This window comes from Taurulus bubalis, assembly GCF_910589615.1.
Source record: "Taurulus bubalis genome assembly, chromosome: 9".
NCBI lineage: Eukaryota > Metazoa > Chordata > Actinopteri > Perciformes > Cottidae > Taurulus > Taurulus bubalis.
This window is the reverse complement of record NC_136597.1, coordinates 311,159-334,550: the sequence shown is the minus strand read 5'-3', so window position 1 is coordinate 334,550 and position 23,392 is coordinate 311,159. Positions and strand designations below refer to the sequence as shown.

The window sequence follows — 23,392 nt, the reverse complement described above, 5'->3', positions numbered from 1 at the left end:
ACTCAGGGGATAGCCCCCTGGGTGAGGCCGGCTGGTGGTTCTTCTTGTTATTGTCTGTTACCCAAAGATGCAACACATGACAACAAAGAACAACGGCTGCTGCATATGTGTATCCCTGAAGTCTAAACCGTGTAATCGTGCTGGAGCAACGAGCTGCAGGCTCAGGCTGGAACATCTGACAACTACAGACCTGTCAGTGAGCCTTACTAATGAAGGTGATGTAGCCTTACTGATGAAGGTGATGTAGCCTTACTGATAAAGGTGATGTAGCCTTACTGATGAAGGTGATGTAGCCTTACTGATGAAGGTGATGTAGCCTTACTGATGAAGGTGATGTCGCTTTACAGGTCATAGAAGTGAGTGTGAGCACCTTCCAGTGGTCAAATGTTGCACCTCCTGAAGTAAAATGACGTTTGTCACCATGTATATATATGATATTGTTCTTTTTAGGTGTGTATTGCGTAACCCTGAACATTGCTCATCACAGACTCCAGGCCCAGATAAGGAGTGTGTCTCATGAGATCTTTGATGTCTTTCATGTTGCTGTACTGTCATCCACTTCTTTGGAGACAACACGCTTTTCACATCGCATTTGTTTGTCGAAAGGAAATTAAAAAGTTGATTTCCACCAAACTTTTCAAAACTAATTTTTTCAGTATCAGTATGGAAGTGTTTACTTACTCAGTTAATACAAGAAGTCAACTAACTGTAGGCTGCAGGACAATAACATGTTAACATGGCCTTCATCCTGACCGTAGGAGACGATCTGCCCCGTGACCCGTCTCCTCTCGGAGATCTCACACCTCCTGCAGACTGGATCATATCCGGCATGACGATCAAACCTTCTTTGCACAGAGAATAAAGATCTTAAAGGAGAATCTGAGGTTCCACAAAAATAAAAATAAAAAATGAATTGAGGTGGATGTTTGACTGATAGTCGTTAATCATTGGAGTCCTTCAGGATGAATGTGTCTCAGAGTACGGCTCTGATTATGATGACTCACGATGATAACTGTGTTTAGAGAGCACTGAACTCTGACCTCTAAATCAAATGGGTCAGGGTACCTCTGTCTAAAGGACCCAATGAAGAATAACTATGGAGATACGCCGACATCAAAATGAATGCTTAATACATGTGATTTTCCTGAGGATCATTTTGTTCATGACGAATAGAAAAGTACTGAGAGGGAAAATAATGAAGAAAGATAGAAGAATGAAGGTTTAACGGTTGGAAATGATTGAAAGTCACAGAGGACGTTTGAAGATGTGGAAAGGTGAAGCAGAACGTAGAAGATGTGTAGAATGATCCTGAAGTAGAACAATAGGAACAGACAAAGCTGCTTAGAAATCTTCTTCTCTCAGGATGATCCGGATCTCAGACGCATTGCAGACAACACACACACAAAACTGATTCAGGATCCAGTCACACATTTAGAACAGGCATCAGTTAGTTGACATCATGTAAAATATCCACGAAGCCTTCTAGAAGATTACTAAAAGGATCTTAATCATCGGTAGATTCAGTAGCAACACTCAGCTATAACAGCAAAAGATTAGCCTCACCCTAAATGTAGTGGGTAAATGATGAATGTAACTTCAGGTCTATAATCTTCAGATCGTAGTTTTGATCCCCTGAGGACGTGAATCTAGAGCAGCCTTTTGTCTCCATGTGGTCCATCTCAACGTTACATTACTTTAGCTGCAACAAAAAGATGATGCATTATGGACATGGCTGTACTTGTAAAGCGCTTTAACACTACATGGCATCGTCCACATGGTGCCACAATGTGAGGCACCAGCTGCCCACCAGGACCGTCTCACTCTGACTGAACACACCGACATGGACTAGTCCAACGATCTGAGGACGACCCCGCTCTCCCACAGTATGATACACAGCATGTCATTGATCTGATGCTTACAGACTGCATGTCATTGATCTGATGCTTACAGACTGCATGTCATTGATCTGATGCTTACAGACTGCATGTCATTGATCTGATGCTTACAGACAGCATGTCATTGATCTGATGCTAACAGACAGTCAGACATCTGATCCCGACATATCCAGCTGTAGCTGACCAGGACATGTTGTGGTGCTGAAGGCCATCAGCAGCAACAAAGCGGTTTTCAGCAGCATGATGCTGATGTTGTTAGGGAGCAGCAGACACAAGGCTTGGTAGTCAGGTGTGTTTATTCTTCCCATTGCCTTCACATATATAACATATCAACATCAATATCAATCACAAGATGAAAATCATTTAAAATGTTGGACTTTCACATGCACAACAAGGTGGACATAATTGTAAGGTTTTCATTTTTAAAGGTGAACATATTTACATACATCCAGTTTACATAATTGTACATGAAGATATTGGTTTGCTGTAGTTAAGGAATGTTTTCAATAATAATTGTCTCAAATATTTACTCTTCAAATTACAGAGTCCTTAAGGTACTCAATATTAAATACAGAGGAATGTAAAATAATAATAGAAATGTTTATTTTGTTTCAGCTAATATTAACAATGGCCAAAGAGTAGTAATTTTTAGTAATATCCTAATTTTAGTTTAATCATGTTAAGTGTATTTATCCTGATAAAAATATAAAATAATCATGCTGTGATCACAAGATCATTATTCTGTGATTGCAAAGTCACAAAAAATGTGATGCGTTAATACAAGATTTTTTTGATGTGCCAAGATAAAAACAACCCTCAATAAAAAAAGTACAAGACAAACCAATACAAACAAAACATCCTTACCCAAGTCTAACATCATGGGTTTCATATTTTATGTATAATTATTAGTAGTTCTACTTTCAAGGATTCTTTTTCCTTTTTTCAGTTTAACGAAGAGGAGGTGCATCAAAGCTTCGCAAGCTAATTTGGATCAGATTATTTATTTTGTAAAAAAAAAAAGTGTTTGTGAAAGTTGTGTGTCATCTCCTCCACGCAAGATTTAAAGAAATGAAGTTATTTATAGTTACGATATTGCATGTGGTACAAGTCTATACAGATCTACACGGCTTTGCCAAACCAATCTAGAACGTTCTTCTTGTTCTCTGTGACCCATTTCATGTTGCTGATGGTTCTCTCAATGGACTGATCCACTGCCAGCGTCCCAGAGCCAAACCCGACCTCGCTGTTGTCTGCCTTGAACTGCTTCAGCTGCACAACAAAAGAAAACACAGTGATGTAACTGGGCATTAACACAGTGATGTAACTGGTGATGTAACTGGGCTTAACACAGTGATGTAACTAGTGATGTAACTGGGCTTAACACAGTGATGTAACTAGTGATGTAACTGGGCTTAACACAGTGATGTAACTAGTGATGCAACTGGACCTAACACAGTGATGTAACTGGTGATGTAACTGGTGATGTAACTGGACTTAACACAGTGATGTAACTGGTGATGTAACTAGTGATGTAACTGGGCATTAACACAGTGATGTAACTGGTGATGTAACTGGGCTGAACACAGTGATGTAACTAGTGATGTAACTGGACCTAACACAGTGATGTAACTGGTGATGTAACTGGTGATGTAACTGGGCTTAACACAGTGACGTAACTGGTGATGTAACTGGTGATGTAACTGGGCTTAACACAGTGATGTAACTGGGCTTAACACAGTGATGTAACTGGGCTTAACACAGTGATGTAACTGGTGATGTAACTGGGCCTAACACAGTGATGTAACTGGTGATGTAACTGGTGATGTAACTGGGCTTAACACAGTGATGTAACTGGTGATGTAACTGGGCTTAACACAGTGATGTAACTGGTGATGTAACTGGTGATGTAACTGGGCTTAACACAGTGACGTTACTGGTGATGTAACTGGTGATGTAACTGGGCTTAACACAGTGATGTAACTGGTGATGTAACTGGGCTTAACACAGTGATGTAACTGGTGATGTAACTGGGCTTAACACGGTGATATAACTGGTGATGTAACTGGGTTTAACACAGTGATGTAACTGGTGATGTAACTGGTGATGTAACTGGTGATGTAACTGGGCCTAACACAGTGATGTAACTGTGCTTAACACAGGGATGTAACTGGTGATGTAACTGGGCTTAACACAGTGATGTAACTGGGCTTAACACAGTGATGTAACTGGTGATGTAACTGGGCTTAACACAGTGATGTAACTGGTGATGTAACTGGGCCTAACACGGTGATATAACTGGGCTTAACACAGTGATGTAACTGGTGATGTAACCGGTGATGTAACTGGGCCTAACACAATGATGTAACTGGGCCTAACACAGTGATGTAACTGGGCCTAACACAATGATGTAACTGGTGATGTAACTGGTGATGTAACTGGGGATGTAACTGGGCCTAACACAGTGATGTAACTGGGCCTAACACGGTGATGTAACTGGGCCTAACACAGTGATGTAACTGGGCCTAACACAGTGATGTAACTGGTGATGTAACTGGGCTTAACACAGTGATGTAACTGGGCCTAACACGGTGATGTAACTGGGCCTAACACAGTGATGTAACTGGGCCTAACACAGTGATGTAACTGGGCCTAACACGGTGATGTAACTGGGCCTAACACAGTGATGTAACTGGGCCAAACACAGTGATGTAACTGGGCTTAACACAGTGATGTAACTGGGCTTAACACAGTGATGTAACTGGGCCTAACACAGTGATGTAACTGGGCCAAACACAGTGATGTAACTGGGCTTAACACAGTGATGTAACTGGGCTTAACACAGTGATGTAACTGGGCCTAACACGGTGATGTAACTGGGCCTAACACAGTGATGTAACTGGGCCAAACACAGTGATGTAACTGGGCTTAACACAGTGATGTAACTGGGCTTAACACAGTGATGTAACTGGGCCTAACACAGTGATGTCACATTGCTGAGCAAGACTGCTTCAACTTCTGTCAAAATATCTTTATTGATGTGATTGAATACTATTCACTTAGATTTATTGTGATATCGTTTATATAGTGATAATATTATTTATTTTAATTTCTATGCTGTACATAATACCCCACATTTAGACTGTGCTGCTGTTACCTACATGTATGATAGTATAATATAACAAATTGAACCAGGCAGACTACTGAAACATGAGAATCCCTAAAAATAGATTTAAAAATCAGTTTGATTCTGGGTGAAATTGGTCCAAACCCATTTTAAAGAAACAATGTGGACATTGAATATCTAACCTGTTGAAGCTCGAATTCCGTGGAAAAGCGTTGGGTGACTCCGTTGATGAGGTTGGAGAAGGAGAATGATCCACCACCATACCTGTGAGTCAAGACATGGCAGATAATGAAGTCTATTTGTATGCAAATTAAAGCTTTTACCTCACTTGAATCGAGTCAATACTTATCGAATACACATGTAACCTCTGACACACGTCATCAGTGTGAGACGCTGCACAAAACACTGGGATGTTGTCAGGCTCGTTCATAGAGCTGCGTCTCGCCTGGAATCCAGAGAGAGCAGCGGCAGCAGCAGGAGGCAGTGACACAAGAAACTGTGGTCAAGTCATGACAGTTTTCAGCTGCCTTCAAAGTAAACACAGGAAGTCACAGAAAAAATGACTTCCTGCGAGTTCCCATCTTTTGTCTACTTGTAGTTTACAAATCACGTTTGGATTTAGTCATGTGCTTGTAAATATATATTTATGTAGAAATGTATGTGTAGCTGCATCCTTTGTTCTTTTTATGTCTGCCTGTGAAATACATTACTACTCATTTTGATATGTGTGTATAAATAAGATTTATTATTATCAACCACACAAGATATGTTTTAAGATTAAACATGAGACTAACAGTCAACAATTGAGTGTCAAATATTAAATTACACATAAAATAAGGATTTTCTCCAACACGTGGTGTTTGCTGTCAGATCTAAGCGCCAATCAGCTCTCTGATGTGGCGACAGCCAAGCGTTTTCCCATCATGCACTGGGCCACGCAGTCGGTGGAGAGCTACTGCAGCGGCTGGCTCAGAAATTGACGGCCGCCTTGCTCTCGTGAGATTATCGTTGACTGTTAACTGGCTCATCTCCAACGAGTCTATTATTTCGGACTAAATGGGTTTTTAAAGAGCAGCAACTCCAGTGACTTTCTAACCTCTGGCAGCATTAACAGCGATTTTGTAAAACAACTGTTTCCACAAAGCCTGAGGTACTGTGTTGATTGCTGCTATCGATACCATACCGAGCTAAAAGCTAGGAGGCTAACAGTCGCTAGCTTCTCAGAACTTTACTGGACAACATATAAACCACCTCACAGCGGGTCTACGTTTCCATCTATGGCTCCACTGAGCTCTCCATCTGGCTGTCAGCTGCCTTCGCCTGGCTGACAAGATTGCAGCGCTGGAAGAGAGAATATCCACGCTGTACCAGCTCCATAGAGCGGATAGAGACCATCACCTTCGGACCACCAGCACAAGCCGACGCAACCTGTACCCGAGTGCCCTGTCCCGCTGCCATAGTTGGCCACTGGGACTGCCTCGCCGCCAAAGTCCAGTGTCGCTGCTCGATGTCCCGCTGCTGCCGACGCTCCTCCAGTCACCATCCACGGGGATTCCTGGATACATCTCGGAGCCTTGGTCAGCTCAACTCCACACCATCAGGAGCCATAGTCCCTGGTGCTCGCAGCAGGAGAGGGAGGTGCTCCCCCCTGCTTCACTATCCAGCTGGTGAACAGGTACGATATTCTGGACCAGCATGATTTCTCACCTCTAGATGGGGGGCCTCCTCCAGCTCTCCGGCCTTTCCGCATTTTGGTGTCCTCTCCGAGCCTTCCAAAAACCACAACGCAAAACATCTCCCACAAAAAGATCTGGCGCTCCATTCCTCAATTCACACCGGCACCGCAGAGAGCTGCAGCGTCCTGCATCCTCTCCACCGTTGCAGGTAACGTTTTCTCCTCCGATTGCTGCCTCTCCTACGCTCAGCATTTGGGATTTGATTGTGAGGAACGTGAGGAGAAAAGCGGCGGATACTTTTTGTTTTCCGGGCACAAAGGTAGTAATGCCCCACATTTAGACTGTGCTGCTGTTACCTACATATATGATAGTTGATATAACAAAATGAACCGGGCAGACCACAATCTCTAAAATCCCATAAAATAGATTTAAAAATCTGTTTGATTCTGGGTGAAATTGGTCCAAACCCATTTGCAAGAAACAATGTGGACATCCTGTTGAAGCTCGAATGCAATGAGTGCTGCTGCAACGACGTAACAGTGATTCTACAGTACTGTTCGCCGGACCTGGAATCCCTCATCATCCACCTCAAACCCTTCTACTCCCCCCGTGAGTTCACTTCATTCATCCTGGTCGGTGTTTACATGCCGCCACAGGCCAACGCGCAGGACGCACAGTGGACACTCGCCGAGCAGATACGGTGTGTGGAGCGGACCTACCCGGACTCCTTAGTTATTGTCCTTGGTGACTTTAACAAAGGTAAACTCAGCCACAAACTCCCTAAATACAGACAGTTTATTAAATGCCCTACTAGAGAGAAGAGTATTCTGGACCACTGCTACACCACAATCAGTGGGGCTTATTACGCCGTTCCACGCGCTGCTCTGGGAAACTCTGACCACGCCATGGTTCACCTGATTCCCACATACAGGCAGAAACTAAAGCTCTGCAAACCTGTGGTGAGGAAATTCAAGAAGTGGACCAGTTAGGCTCTGGAGGATCTCCGGGCGTGCCTGGATTGTACCGACTGGGATGTATTCAGGACTGCCACTAACAGTCTGGATGAGTACACAGAGGCTGTAACTTCATACATCAGCTTCTGTGAGGACAGCTGTGTTCCATCCAGCTCCAGGGTGAGTTATAACAATGACAAACCCTGGTTCACAGCGGAACTCAGGAAGCTACAGCTGCAAAAGGACCAGGCATTTAGGAGTGGGGACAAGGACTTGTATACAGAGTCAAAATACAGGTTTAGCAAGGCGGTGAGAGATGCTAAACGACTGTACTCTGAGAAACTGCAACAACAGCTATCAGCAAGTGACTCTGCTTCTGTCTGGAGAGGGCTCAGGCAGATTACCAGCTACAAGCCAAGAACCCCCCACGCCATGAACGACCTCCGCCTGGCAGACGAGCTGAACAAGTTCTACTGTCGCTTTGATAGACAATGGAGCAGTCCTGACGCCATCCCCCACAGGCCCATCAGCCAGCCACAACCCATCAGCCCACCCTCCCCCAGTCCATCAGGGGCTCACGCCTCTCTACCACCGCCCTCCCCAGTGACGATCCTCACTATTCTGGAGAGGGACGTGAACAGACTGTTTAAAAAACAAAACCCCCGCAAAGCAGCAGGCCCGGACTCAGTCTCTCCCTCCACCCTGAAGCACTGTGCTGATCAGCTGTCTCTGGTGTTCACAGGGATCTTCAACACCTCCCTGGAGACATGTCACGTTCCAGCCTGCTTCAAGGCCTCCACCATCATCCCCGTCCCCAAGAAACCCAGGATCACAGGACTCAATGACTACAGGCCCGTCACCCTGACCTCTGTGGTCATGAAGTCCCTTGAGCACCTGGTCCTGTCCCACCTCAAAACCCTGACTGACCCACTCCTGGACCCTCTGCAGTTTGCCTACAGGGCCAACAGATCTGTAGACGATGCTGTTAACATGGCCCTCCACCACATCCTCCAGCATCTGGACTCCCCAGGAACCTACGCCAGGATCCTGTTTGTGGACTTCAGCTCTGCCTTCAACACCATCATCCCATCTCTGCTGCAGGACAAGCTCTCCCAGCTGCAGGTGCCCGACTCCACCTGCAGGTGGATCACAGACTTCCTGACTGACAGGAAGCAGCACGTGAAGCTGGGGAAACACATCTTAGGCTCTCGGACCATCAGCACCGGTTTCCCCCAAGGCTGCGTTCTTTCCCCGCTGCTCTTCTCCCTGTACACCAACAGCTGCACCTCCAGTCACCAGTCCGTCAAGCTCCTGAAGTTCGCGGATGACACCACCCTCATTGGACTCATCTCTGGTGGGGACGAGTCTGCCTACAGGTGGGAGACTGACCACCTGGTGACCTGGTGCAGCCAGAACAACCAGGAGTTCAACGCTCTGAAGACAGTGGAGATGCTTGTGGACTTCAGAAAGAATGCAGCCCCACCTGCCCCTCTCATCCTGTGTGACTCCCCCGTCAACGCTGTGAAGTCCTTCCGCTTCCTGGGCTCCATCATTTCCCAGGACCTCAAGTGGGAGCTGAACATCAGCTCCATCACAAAGAAGGCCCAGCAGAGGATGTTCTTCCTGAGGTAGCTGAGGAAATTCAACCTGCCAAAGAAAATGATGGTGCAGTTCTACACCGCCATCGTTGAGTCCATCCTCTGCTCCTCCATCACTGTCTGGCACGCTGCAGCCACTGCCAAGGGCAAGGCCAGGCTGCAGCGCATCATCCGCTCTGCGGAGAGGGTGATTGGCTGCAATTTGCCATCCCTCCAGGTCCTGTGCACTTCCAGGACACTGAAGCGGGCAAGAAAGATCGCAGCTGACCCCTCTCACCCTGGACACAACCTGTTCGTGTCTCTCTCCTCTGGCAGGAGGTTGAGGTCCATCAGGACCAAGACCTCACGCCACACCAACAGTTTCTTCCCGTCGGGCTCATCAATAGAGCCCGGGTTCCCCACTGACTGACTCTATCATCACAGGACTATTCTCGGACCATTTATTTGTATTCCTTTCTCTCCTCTTACCGGTCACTCCACCGCACAATTCATATTTAAACACTCATGCCACATACACTTAACTTTAACTTTAACTTAAACACACACGTCACTTTAACATACACTTATATTAATGTTATCTGTTGTCTGAGCACTTTATCCTTATCTGATTCAGACATCATTGCACTGTTGCTGTCGTTGATTGTTGTTCGTCTCGTCTTATGTCTAATGTATGCACCTTCCGCCTAACTAAATTCCTCGTTTGTGCAAACATTCCTGGTAATAAACGGTTTCTGATTCTGATTCTGAATTCAGTGGAAAGTGTTTGGTGATGAGGTTGGAGAAGCAGAATGATCCACCAGCATACCTGAAGGTTTCTTCCCTTTTTTCCCTGTGAAAGTCTTTTTCTTTTTTTGGAGGAAGTTTTTCCTGATCCGATGTGAGGTCATCGCATCAGGAAAAAAAAACAGGGATGTCATATGTGTACAGATTGTAAAGCCCTCTGAGGCAAATTTGTGATTTGTGATTCTAGGCTATACAAAATAAACTGAATTGAATTAAATGTCATTAATTTATCGGTGTGTTTCCTGCACTGGGTAATGCTCTGTCAAGTGGAGGAGGCCTGCATGTTTTATGAGGAGTCAAGACCAAAGGTCATTTGAGGCAGGGCTTGAATTACACTGCAGGACTATTAAAGGATTATCTTATCTTATCTTATCTTATCTTATAAAACATGTCACTGATAATACATCTGAATGTAAAACTGCCTACCTGCTGTTAAGTGAGTATGTGACAGTTGATCTTTTCTTATGAAATCGTGTTTCAGTTGGGCATGTGAATATCATAGGTCACAGAGACATGTTACCAAAAACATCCGTATTCGCAACAGCCTTTTATTTAGAACCATTAAGCCTATTTTAGCGCCTTTAAAGTGCTAATACTGAGCAGGCTTGACTAAAAATCTGGTGCCTTTTATATGTTTCAAGGGAACGAAGTGATGTTTGCAACTGAAATGTATTGAGTTGTTCTCACTCTGTGAAGATGTATGACCATCGAGCCCTGACAAAGTCCCACGCCAGAGACTGTCCAACCACATTGTTAGCAATGTAAACAATGGTGGAGGTGGCATCCTGTTTCCGGATCATGGTTGGAGTCAGAGTGTACTCCAGGTACCTGAGAGGGTGACAGCAGAACAGCGAGTATAGATGTGTGCACCGGGACAGTTATCCGCTAGCATAACAGTATTAAAAGCTGTGTGGGAGCAGACCTGTTGAGCAGCCAGGGTTGCTTCGTGCAGGCCAGGGCAGAGCGGAGTTTGTCAGCTTCAATAGCAATGGTGGCATTTTGAAACTCTGACCAAGCAAACTCCCACTCTTGAGCGCCACCTGCTGCTATAGCATTACAGTACACGGTGGAGCGCAGGTTGGGGTGGATCCTGAAGCAAGATGAGAGTACAATGTAGTTGATGGAAAGAGAGACGCTCCAAAAATACAGTTAAGACATACATGATGGGATACACTCACTGGTTTTCACTGGTGTTCCTCCATTGATTGAACCATGTCTTAGACAGATGTAGGCATTCCTCAAGGCCTGTCCTGCAAGCCATGCTGATAGCATTCACCTGGTTATACCTGGAGGAAGGAGAAACATAAAGGAACAGAGGAAGGATGAATACGTCTTCAATAAATACGGGGAGCAAGAATAACAGCAATTGCAACACATTCTCACTCCCAACTCGTCAAAAACTGACGATTGTATTGCACTAGGTACATTTTCAACATGACGGTGTGTCAATATACGTTAGTTACATGCATAGTGTGCTTTCAAATGAAACTTCCATTTTCACAAGGAGTTAGAATTTGGCAAGAAAACCACTTAGGTTTAGGAAAATAGAGTGACTAAAGACTCACGTCACGTCCAAGTGACAAAGGACTTGCGTCACTACCAAGTGACTAAAGACTCCCGACCCTATTGGATGAAGTCACGTCACTACCAAGTGAATAAAGACTCATGACCTTATTAGATGAATAGTCACGTCACTACCAAGTGACTAAAGACTCCTGACCCTATTGGATGAATAGTCACGTCACTACCAAGTGACTAAAGACTTGAATCCCTACCGAGTGAATGAAGACTCACAAGCAAGTTTATAAAATGCGTTTCCAGGCAGGTAGCTCTTACAATGGACTAATGTTACCAACGTTATTCGAACAAGGTTTGGAAATCCATAAGTGTACAAGACTGGTGACAGGTAGCAGGGGGAACTGGCCTGTTCCTAACCAGAAAAAAATGGTGCAACTGCATAACTGTAAATATGAACTACAGATATGGTTATTCAAGAGCTGGAGATCTTCAATGTTGTTGCTGCAACCTCTAACGCTGTTCTTTAATGTTTAACTTGCTAGTTTGCAAATGTCATTATTTTATTGCCTCTCTTAAAAGTAGAACAGTAAATGTGTTTTCCAATACTCACTGGTCCATATGTCCATTGGGTACTTTGCTCCAGTTGACTGTCATATTCTTATAGTAGTCAAACAGAGGGGTGACCTGGTTCCTCAGATAATCCTAAAAAACAAGCAAGGCAGAGATAAGGAAATGTGATAATTCCATGAAGATTGGAATCAGAAAAGTACTAATTTGGGGTTTTGCTCTTTGGATTTCTTTGCTGATATGTTTGGCTGAAAGGAAGTACACCTGCATGGGACCATAAACCTCGCTGCGGTCAAACATAAGGTAGAAGAAATCCAGGTTATTCAGGGCTGACTCCCAGGGCACATAGTCTCTCTCCTTGTTCAGGTACTTGGTGGTTTCAAGGGCCAGTACTGTCGGGAGGATCTTTGCTCTTTTGGGGTTACAGAATTGAGAAGATTAATGGGATATTGACAATGCACATGGTATTAAAGGGTGTTGCTGCCTGGACCATCTTTAATAAAGTCTTTCTGGTGCAAACTAAGTATATAGATCTCAGTAGTCCAGATGATCATTCTCTTCCTTACTGACGATCAATTCTTGTGTATTAACAGGACTTACCTGGCAAGGTTGAAGGCATCATCCACCAACTGAGCTCTGTTTATAACTGGAATAAGCTTTAAAAAGAAGAAAATTATCCTTGTCACTACAACAGCTCAGATCAAGTATCCTGTATATAGGAAAGCAGAGATCACAAAGCGTTTTTCAGAGTAAACCTAAAATATACCTGATGATTATTCCTCAGATTATCTATGAGTCTGTTCCAGTTGCCCATGTCATAGTTGACTCTGTAGTAGCCCACCACGTCCAGGTTAGCCAGAACCCAGTCAGTCATTGGTGCCTTCATTTCAATAATTGTGGCTAGAGAAGAAAAAGAGGTCGGAGTTAGTCGTTATCGTTGTTTGCACTCAGCACTCAAATTGGTGGCTGAGCCATTGAACTCAGTTTCCCAGAATCCTCGTCCATGGACTCAATAGGCTCGTTGGAGATGAACAGCGCCTCGCCTTGAAAGTGGATGAGAGGGGCGGCGATGAAAAACAACTCCTGTCAAGTCCGACAGTTTTTTAACTGCCTTCAAAGACACAAGTCAAAGAAACAGTTTCTTCCTGTTAGATCTGTAATCGATTTGTAGTTTTCAGACCACCTTTGGATTTATTCATATGTGTTTGTAAATATATATTTATGTTGCGAAATATGATAAAGTAAGTATCCATCTACCTACCTACCTACCTACCTACCTACCTATCTATCCATCTACCTACCTACCTGTCTATCCATCTATCCATCTACCTACCAACCTACCTACCTACCTACCTACCTACCTACCTACCTACCTACCTACCCACCCACCCATCCATCTATCCATCTATCCATCCGATTTGGGATGCACCCATTGGCTACATTCCTAGTCTCTAAAATTCCCTCACTTGTGTCTTTTCCTTGCGTCCTACTTCCTCCCACCAGAGATGCATTGAGAGACGCAAGGAAACCAAGCAAGGAAAGAGGACACGAGGACATATGTTGAAAGAGAAATGAGACGTCCTTTCCTCTCAACTCTAAAGCTTCACATGAAGCGTCTGTTTCTGATGGCAGTCTGGATCAGCTGTCAGTCGGCTTGAAATGCAGTTTCATAAACATAGTCATGGAACGAAGACCACGACCCAAATTCAGTCAACTACCCGAGCGCTAAGTACATAAGCACAACGAACCTGTTCACTTCCTGTTCGACTCAGTTGACGTGCGACAGACGAGCTAAACTTTAAACCGCTGACAAACGTTTTTTCACAACCTCCTGGACGACTCATATCGCTGTGGTCTTTGTTAGTAAACAAAGAGAGAGAGAATTGTGACGGAGTTAGTATTTGTACACTGACCATGTGTACAGACACAAACACAGTTATCATCACTGCCAGAGTATGGATGTGTTGTCTCTGTAGCCTGTTACCTGATAAACAAACTGCTGTGTATTTATATCCAGTGTGTGGTATGTAAACTGTGTTCTGTGTGCTGCAGGGGCGATGTATACCTGCAGAATGCGTCTTATTTATGAATTATAAGTCTGTATGTTTTGAAATTCTGACTGTGACGTCATTAAATAACCCAGAATATGATTATGGTTTCTCTTGAACACTAAAATGTATTAATTAGGCTCATTGTTTTGGGAAAAATTGAAGTGACATAACTCATCAAACCCGACGCTCAGGCATGATCAGCCGCACGTGACTGAATGGAAATGATGATAAATTATGTAAAAAAGGTTTCCTCTCTCCAGCTCTCTCTGACTGTAGTTAATAATAGTAGTAATATTAGTAATAATAAAAGTTATTGAGGGTAATAACAGAAAAGAAAATTATTTCTAATAAATGAAGAAAGTTGTTTGTGGTCCTTTTTTTTCTTCAGACCTACAATAAACATATATATTAACCAGATAGTGAGTCAGAAAACAAATGAAAGACGCTGGTACTTGCTTACAATGCTGTAAATGCTCAGGCACGTTCTACATACAGGACGTGGTCAATCCATACACGCTCGTCACCGGCGCCCTGCTACTGCCGGCCAGCTGGCTGCCGGCCAGCTGGCTGCCCCCTCACATGAGGAGGCTCACTCTAATGCTGACTGTTTGCACACTATTTATCTTATATTGCAAATTTAAAACTGTCCTTCAGAAGAAGAAAAAAACATTTTCCTCTATCTCTGTTTCTAAATGTAGCGCTCGACATTTAGCATGTTTGATGTACTTGCATGATTTTGTTCATTTTAGGGTTATACAATGCAGTGAACAATCACTTGGCCACCCACTCATTCTGTAGGGTTTGCTCATCTGCTGTATTACGGTTTGATTTCCTTGTTAGGCTTGGTTATTCTCTGTCCGGCTTTTACGTTTCTACTGCTGCTTTGCATTATTTTAAATCAGTCAAATAGAGAAAAAGGTGTTTCTAAAGTCCTTAGACACTCACAGTCAAGGAATATATTTATATAATCTGTCTTGACCATCAAGAAAGGCCGGCAGTTGATGATCAAGGCTTCAAAGATGTTTTTTCTACACTTACTGTCAGCAGAAGTGGTTATATTTGTCAGCACCAAGTTCCATCTGTACTATCTGCACTTTGTTTTACTACTGTCTTTAATGTCTTTTTTATCTTTTTATATTGATCTTGTTTACTGTATATTGTGTGTGAAAAAGTACAAAGAGCAAAGTGCAAAGAGCAAAACCGGAGTCAAATTCCATGTATGTGCAAACTTACATGGCCATTAAAGCTGATTCTGATTGTTGGTGTCTGAACATCCTACCTGATTTACTCTTCAGCCATTGAGGTTCCTGGACGACTCCAGTTTTCATCCACATGATTGGAACAATCCATTCATAGCTGCAGGACATACAACTGTTTTATTCATTGATGGATCTACGTATAGATTTGTTTTAGTTTTTTTTTCTTTGCCTTTTAAAAACTGGACTATATAATTTCTATTATAATGATATGAAAATGAAAAATGATTAGGAATTCATTAGTAGAAGAAAAGTCTTAGTTGCATAATCTTTTGTGACAATACTATAATGTATAATAGTATTGAAGATAGTAGTATTACTATACATTCAGGGGCCGAAATAGTTTAGTAGTATAAGCAGAAGTTGTGTTGTCCTATACTGTAGATGTAATGGTATTTAGCAGTAAGACAAGCACAACAAGTGCACGTACTTGAAGGGAGATACAGCAGTGACTTCAGAGTCTGGATCCAAGAGAAAGTGCTCCTGGGACACGACTCCAGTCTCGGTGTTGATGTTCACCACAGGAAAGCCCATCTGCAGCACCCATGTGTTCATGATGCTGTGGACAGTGTCTGGGAGTTCAGTGCCATTAGCAACGACAGCCTGTGGAAGCAGACAAACAAGAACAAATGAAGCAACATAAAGAGTAGGCTGGCAGAAACTGGAGATCCTTTTGATTAACACATATGTCTATAGAGATGAACATGCCATCTGCAGATGATCCCATAGGTCTGTGTAGACTGCATTCCCAAACGCAAATTCTTTCAGGTAGGTCTGCAGGGTGGATAGACAAAAACATTTATTTTCAAAGTGGAGGTGTTTGACTGCTTTATCTAAAAGCTTTGCTGCTCACATAGCATTATGAGCTGAATTACAATTACTGACAGATTGATGTTTTGTTCTTTCAAGCCGCGTGTGAAGAGAATTGTTTCACAGTAGTATGAGGTATTTTATTAGTGTTATATATATTATATTTCTAATATTCAAATGTATGTCTCCATTTAGTCAATACCTGTAGTCCCGCTGTGAAGACTTCTTCAGTTAGGAAGTCTGACAACATCCTCAGAACAGATGCTCCCTGAAAGAAAAGAGGAAATAGATTTATCTATGGTTTCAAAGAGAGAAATGAAATGCATAACCTGAATGGATTGATGTTCGATACAGAGATGGACAGAAAGTGTTCTGCTGCTGTTCAATTCAGTTTATTTTATACATCCCAAAATCACAAATACAAGTTTCCCTCGGAGGGCTTTACAGTCTGTAACATAACATCCTGTCCCGGGACCTCACATCGGATCAGGAAAAACTCCCCAAATAAACATAGTAAAAACCCTTTCACAGGGAAAAAAGGGAAGAAACCTGAGGGAGAGCAACAGAGGAGGATAGTAAAACATGTTAAGGTGTGTGTGTATGAGGTCACCTTGCTGTATGAGATAGCATCGAACAGCTCACTGATCTGTGCTGGCTTCTGGATGTCCTCTTCTTTAGAGGACAAAGGGTGAGAAGAGGCCAGAGCATCGACGGCAAACACCCTGTGGACGTCACTGAGCACGATGAGGTCTTTCTATTAGGAGACAAATAAGACAGTCAGGCCAAAACTTCACCGATAAATGTCACATCATCCTACGTTACAATCATTATCAAGGCCACGAGGTGGGAAGGAAATTCTTACCACTTTCCAGTCGGGTTCAGCCTCGTTTGCTCCCAGGTACTCAACATAGGATGCAAAGCCTTCATTCAGCCACAAGTCATTCCACCACCTCAGGGTCACCAGATTACCAAACCACTAAAAGGACAGCAGAGAGAAACGGTGTGAATCCTATGCCAAGAAAGGGCTGAAAATAAGTAAGACATGAGTTCTTAAACCTGTAGACCTGTAAGTTGGACTTGAGTCACTATAATCCCCAAAATTTGGTTTTGAAAACTTGTCTGGTCAGTTGGCTTACTGAATTGCAGTTACTGACTATTTGATTGGGCTGTGATGATGAACATTTGAAGAAAATCATCCCACTGAATGGCAGACTGGTTGTAATTCCTTTATAACTTGCCTTTTCTGAATTTTTTTTGAGTTATCAAATCCACTCAGATTTTTTGCTAATCTAGAATTAATTTGCTAAGAACATGTGTACAAACCCTGTCAAGGATCTGCTATGCAAGATGTAATAGACATTGTGAAGGGATACTGTTATCAGTGTTAAATCCAAACCATGTGAGCCAGTTCATGAGCGATGATGGTTGCAATTCTCTGCTTGTTGGAGTTGGAGGAGAACTTTTCATCGTAGAGCAGTGCTGTCTCTCTGTATGTGATCAGACCCCAGTTTTCCATGGCTCCGGCATTAAAGTCTGGTAGAGCTATTTGATCTGCATTATGCAAGACATTATTAGTAGTTGATTACCTGTGGAGTTACTGCTATAAGTTGACTAAGTAAGTTCTAACTGCATAGTGTTTGAACATGTGATCTAGGGAAGATTGCCCAGAATTTGAAATGTGGAACACTGTGTACTGTACTGTAATATACTGTGGATGAAAATGGATTACAACTGTCATGAAAAACTCTATAACATTCAAGTTATCAAGTTTTATCTGTTAATAATTGATACTCTATGTAATCTTCCCAGATCGTCTGAAATGTCCAAACTGAAAGGCACCAACATCCTTGTAATAAGCACATACGTCTTGCATCGATGACAAAAGAAAAGATGAAGCAATAGCATTTTACATGGTGTTCAGAATGACTGACACTGCTGTTGTGTTCGAAGTGGCAGTCAATTGCTACAAAGAGGTTTTTGTAGTTGACCACAAAAACTATATTAAACTACTACTAACCACTGCAGGAGTGGTACCGTTAAATCGGATTCGGATGAGATGTCACATTAATGAATACCTTTGTCATAGAGCAAAAACTGAAAAGTATCATAGCAAACAAATTTGATAGCATACATTTACCAAAATCACATGAAAAAAGGGTATGAAAATAGAGCATTCTCTCATATCATAATGTGTGGTGGACTTACCGGACTTTGGAAGAGGGTATCTGGAATTGTAATACTTCTCAAAGAACTTAAGGATGGGTCCAGTTGTGTTAAGGGCATAGTCTCCTTGACCAGCGGCAATAGCAGACTTCTTGGCGAAGATACGAATCTAAAACCACATCACAGACTTTTGGTTGGCCTCAAGGAAATTAAACCATCTGCCGACAGAATGAGAGAACTGCGGGACATTTTTGGGTTGTGGATTGAATGACCTGGACATTGTTGCACTCTCTTGGCTAAAAAGCCTCTTCATTGTCACATGGAGGTCTAGTACAAGTGGCAGACTGGGGATTTCCACACCATGGGTCACGCTCAGGGTCCATGCAGCGGTCTAAGTGTCTTTTCTGGTGGCTATGGGGACCACCCAAAGCCTGGCGGGGCTCATAAGAAGAGTCACGCTCTGGGTCCATATATTGGTCGTAATGGCCCAGGCTAACGCCACGAGAGTAAAAAAAAAACAGGCGGATCGGGGTCGGCCGCGGGTTTGCCATGGATCCAACAAAAAAGGATTGAAAAATAAAAAAAAGGTTGCAGTCTGGGTCCAGGTAAGTTCGTTCTGGCACAAGGTGGTTTAAGGAGTGGACCCAAATGCAGATGCAACAGTTCAAAAGTTGCTTTTCTTTTCATGCTAAAAAGAGACTTGTTGCTGCTACTTTCATGTCAGTGATTGATTATGGTGATGTTTTATACATGCATGCCTCTTCTCAATGTCTTCACTCTGTGGATACTGTCTACCATGGAGCATTGAGGTTCACAACAAATCTTAAGGCCCTTACTCACCATTGCTCCCTGTATGCCTGGGTTGGTTGGCCTACATTGTCCATTCGTAGGCTAAGTCATTGGCATGTCATTATTTATAAGGCAATCCTTAATATACTGCCATCTTATCTGTGCAAGTTAATTCATCAGAAAATGCTGGAAGCTACCGTCTTCGCTCTGTGACACATGTGCAAGGCCTACTCTTGTTATCTGTCCCCAATGTCCGTCTGGAATTGGGAAAAAGGGGTTTTAGGTTTGCTGCTCCTGCAGCTTGGAATTTGCTGCAGACTGATTTGAGTCTCCGGGATTATGTCTGTTTAGGTGTTTTTAAAAATAGATTGAAAGAGTTGGAGGAAGGTTCATCTGGTTGTAGATGCTTTTGACTGAGGATGTGCACCTGTGTGAACTAGGATATGATGACTTGAGTCTTGGTTTTGTTTTTTACTTATGCCGTGATCTAAAAATGTTCTGTCACTGTTTTATGTTGTAGGTCTGTAACTTTGTTTTAATGTGCTACTGTTAAATAAATTAAAAATAACATTTATTAAATTTATTTGAACAAGAAAAGGCTTTAAAAAACACTATTTAAACAGAGAGGTTGACAGACTTACTCGAACACACAGGTAACACGCAGACAAGGACTACAAAATAAAACCGGAAACAAGACAAACCCGCATCATGACATCATCAGCACATGATCAATTAGGTTCAATTTAAGGTAAATTCACTTACTAAAACTCTATCGATGGTATTATTGATGAAGGCAAAGTCACTGACAATGAACGCCAACAGGTAGGTGGACATTTTCTCAGTTGGCTCAAAAGTTGTCTTCTGCACACTGTGACCTTCAATGGTGACGATGCTTGATTCTGTAGAAGAGAAATTAAACAGAATAGACCAACATGTTTATTACTTGAATTTTCAATCCCTTTCACTAAATTCAAATTTCCTTTTTCTTATGTCACTTTAACAAACCCTGCTGTCCACAGTCTTGGACCATCCAGTTACATCCACAAACAAACCTGACGAGCATTGTCCTCCTCATTCCTGAGGAGGACAATGAACATATTCCTGTCCAATTATTATTGCAGTGCAATTTACCTTTCACTTCCCCATTGGACAGGGCAACAGTTCCATGGTTGTGGATTAGCGTGATGTAGAAAACAGCTTTCATAGCTGGCTCGTCAAAACACGGGAATGCTTTCCTTGCATCTGTTGGCTGCATCTGAGTAGTAGCGACAATCCTGACAGGTGATAGACAAATGAAACTTGATGTTTAAAGAAACAACCCTACCTGGTGTTAAACAAACAATAGAGTGAGAGTGATTACTGACAGTGGAAAGTCTGTGGCAAGCATCAGCCAGGCATCAAAACAGTGGCAAGCAAGCGTCACTCGTTCAACAACCAAGAAGCTGCCGAGCTGAGCAGGTGTTGCCACAATTCTTGAGAATATTTATTGTGGTTACAACTGGTCAGCTGCTGTAAATCGGTTTTGTGATTTTAGTTGTTACCTGAGCCACCTAATCTCTTTATACAGCCTTAGAGCAATCACATTGTACTGTTTTTTTTCTCATTCATTGGATTAAGCAAAACTTAAAGCAAACATTGACATTTTGTCACATCAGTCCTTGAGTGGTTGTTGTTGTTAATCATGTCACTCTGCTGTTGGTCAGTAAATTGAACATCAACCACGCTCTTTTCCTAAACCTAACTAAGTGGTGTTGTTACCTAAACCTAACTTCCTGTGAAGACATGAATTTATTAACACGGTGTGTCAATATTCGCTGGTTAAATACATTTAACCAGAATATTGACACACCGTCACTGACATGTGCAAACCTGGCGCAATAGGGATACCAGTGTTATAGCTTGAAGTGTAAGAGCACTGAACAAGCTGCAGTATTTGACGCTTAGAATGTGTTGACACACTACACAGGATAAAACCATAATTATCGATTGTCGCACCTGAAGTCTATTGTCATTCCCGATCAGAGCCAGCGCTACGACTGCTGGTTCGGGCTACAATCAGGCTGATATCATAAAGTCTGAATCTAACATGAATTGATGAAGTAAGTTCTAAAATCACTCCAGATAATTGACAGGTTATTCTTCTAAAATAGCAATCCAATGTATTACCCAAGAATTTGTTTCTTATTGGTCATTGCTGGTTAGTGCATGTTCCGAAACTTCTCGGTCTTACATTTGGCCAAGTCATGTTCAAGGTACATCATCTGACATTAAATACACTTACTTAGTTACTCCATCCTCCGTGTATTCGCTTCTATAGAAGCCTCCCAGGTCATCAGCCAGTTCTCCAGTGAATTCTGTGTCGAGGTGGTACCTGTGGTCCTTAGTCAATTTATCATCCAGCTCTATGACCAGGTACTGAGTCACAGTCTGGAGCCAGGAATACTTGATTGAAGGGGCTTTGGCCCCACTATTGACTGATATGAGCCTCGCCAAGTGGCCATTTTCCAATTTGGTGTAGTTCAGCTTATTGGAGTGGATGAGAATCAGATCAGTCTCCTCAGTGCACGTGAACTCCACACTGGACTCACCTAAAACAACAGGAAATAACTTTATCTGTGATCAACAGTTGTAAGAAACCCATTGGCTCAAATTAGCATTTTCTGAATGTAATTGAACAAGTTGGTGGATATTGGAAATCAGAATCCAAGCTTTAATTTATTAATATCATCTGTGTGTGCAGGTTGGGTCACTTTGAAGAATGGTTCCCAACCTTTTTTTTTTTTTTAGCTTTGTGACCCATTAAAACAAAGCAATGGCCACTTGCAAACCCTCAGCACTAGTTTCATGTAAGTGAGTTGGTTGGGAGTTGTTTTATTTGAAAAGGCTAGAAAATCTCAAAGAGGTAAATGTTATCTAGTAATTTACAAGAAAAAAGCCAATCTTAGAGGAATGTTTCTAACGCTTTCCTATCCTGTTTATTCTGCTTCCATTCAGATCTATCTTGCAACCACTGAAACTTCCGAGACAATGACCCCTTTATATCAATTCAGAATAAAGCTAGTTGTTGCTCTCCATTGAAAACCATCTCCAAATTTGGGAATTTTTACTTTTTTGAAGTTTTTTGACCATTCTTCTACTTCTTAAGCTAAATAACTAATACAAACCCATTAAAACCCCCACAAAGCTTATAAAGAGGAATGCTTTTTCTCAGTTCATGACAAGTTAATGTATTGGGAATTTTTCACAGGACAGCAAGTAAAGTATATATACACTATATGATGGCAAAATGTAATCCACTGCTCTATCTAGATTGAGTTGTCAAGCTGAAAGGACATCTTGTATGTTGTGCTTTCCTTATGAGTGATGAGTGCATCAGGTGTGGACAAAGGGACTTAATAATGCATTTGCTAAGAAATGTAGTAGTTATGGAGTGCTTGATATTAGGACATGCAGTCAGGAAACAGGATACATGGTCAAGCAGAGGGTGTGTTTCTAATTCATGTCTTGTTTTCTTTTACATGTACCCTTTTAAAGCTGAGATTTATCCGCCTTGTGGTGCTACCTGCACATCAGATTGTAATCATTCACACACTTCAAACCGCCTATCCTCTGATGTAGGCTCGGAATGCAACTAATTTGGATGAAGAAATTGATTTCGCTCCAGACGATCAGGGATGAGTAAAAAGCCTTACCAGTAAAGATGTAGAGTCCAGTTGTCTCATTTAAAGTCAGACGCGGCCACAAGGTGACATTATAGTGGTCTGGCACCAAGATCTTGGGCAGCCGATACTTGTCCCAAGGCTCATTGGACGGGGACGGTGTGACAGGGGGTTTGGATGTTGTTCCTCCATCCGTTGGCGAGACCTGATTATTATTTTTTGCCTTTTCCTGTGAGTAAACCACAGATAGAGCAATGATCGTAGCCAGGGCCCCTGCACACAGGATGATGGCCACTATCCCAACAGCCTTACCAATATATAAACCTTTCCCCATGCTGTCTGCCTGTCTTGGAGCCCCACACTGTCACAGTCAAAGAAGGGTGGGCGGTGTAACTTCTATTTGTAGCCGTCGGTAGCATCTCCCCTCCCTTTCACTGCACGAGGTGATACATTAACAGTGTGATTGTAAATATCAGGCTCAACTGGTCATGTCAAAATTGGCACTTCAAATATCTTGATACTGATAATTAATGAATTGTACTCTAAACTT

General features: G+C 42.6%; 1 protein-coding gene across 1 annotated transcript; it reads right to left on the bottom strand.

The window, feature by feature from the left end:
* Nucleotides 1–3,014: 3,014 nt before the first annotated feature.
* LOC306741621 (aminopeptidase Ey-like) lies at nt 3,015–23,176 on the bottom strand (the record flags this gene model as incomplete). The annotated part of the gene is made up of 21 exons (XM_079223933.1): nt 3,015–3,164; nt 5,202–5,283; nt 10,717–10,857; nt 10,952–11,119; nt 11,208–11,315; nt 12,158–12,249; nt 12,379–12,526; nt 12,715–12,770; nt 12,881–13,014; nt 15,445–15,521; nt 15,852–16,024; nt 16,130–16,195; nt 16,434–16,499; nt 16,842–16,985; nt 17,094–17,207; nt 17,628–17,782; nt 18,437–18,563; nt 19,946–20,082; nt 20,315–20,457; nt 21,465–21,771; nt 22,876–23,176. 21 exons carry the CDS (start codon nt 23,174–23,176, stop codon nt 3,015–3,017), a joined length of 2,889 nt encoding a protein of 962 aa, XP_079080059.1.
* Between the last annotated feature and the right edge of the window lie 216 nt (nt 23,177–23,392).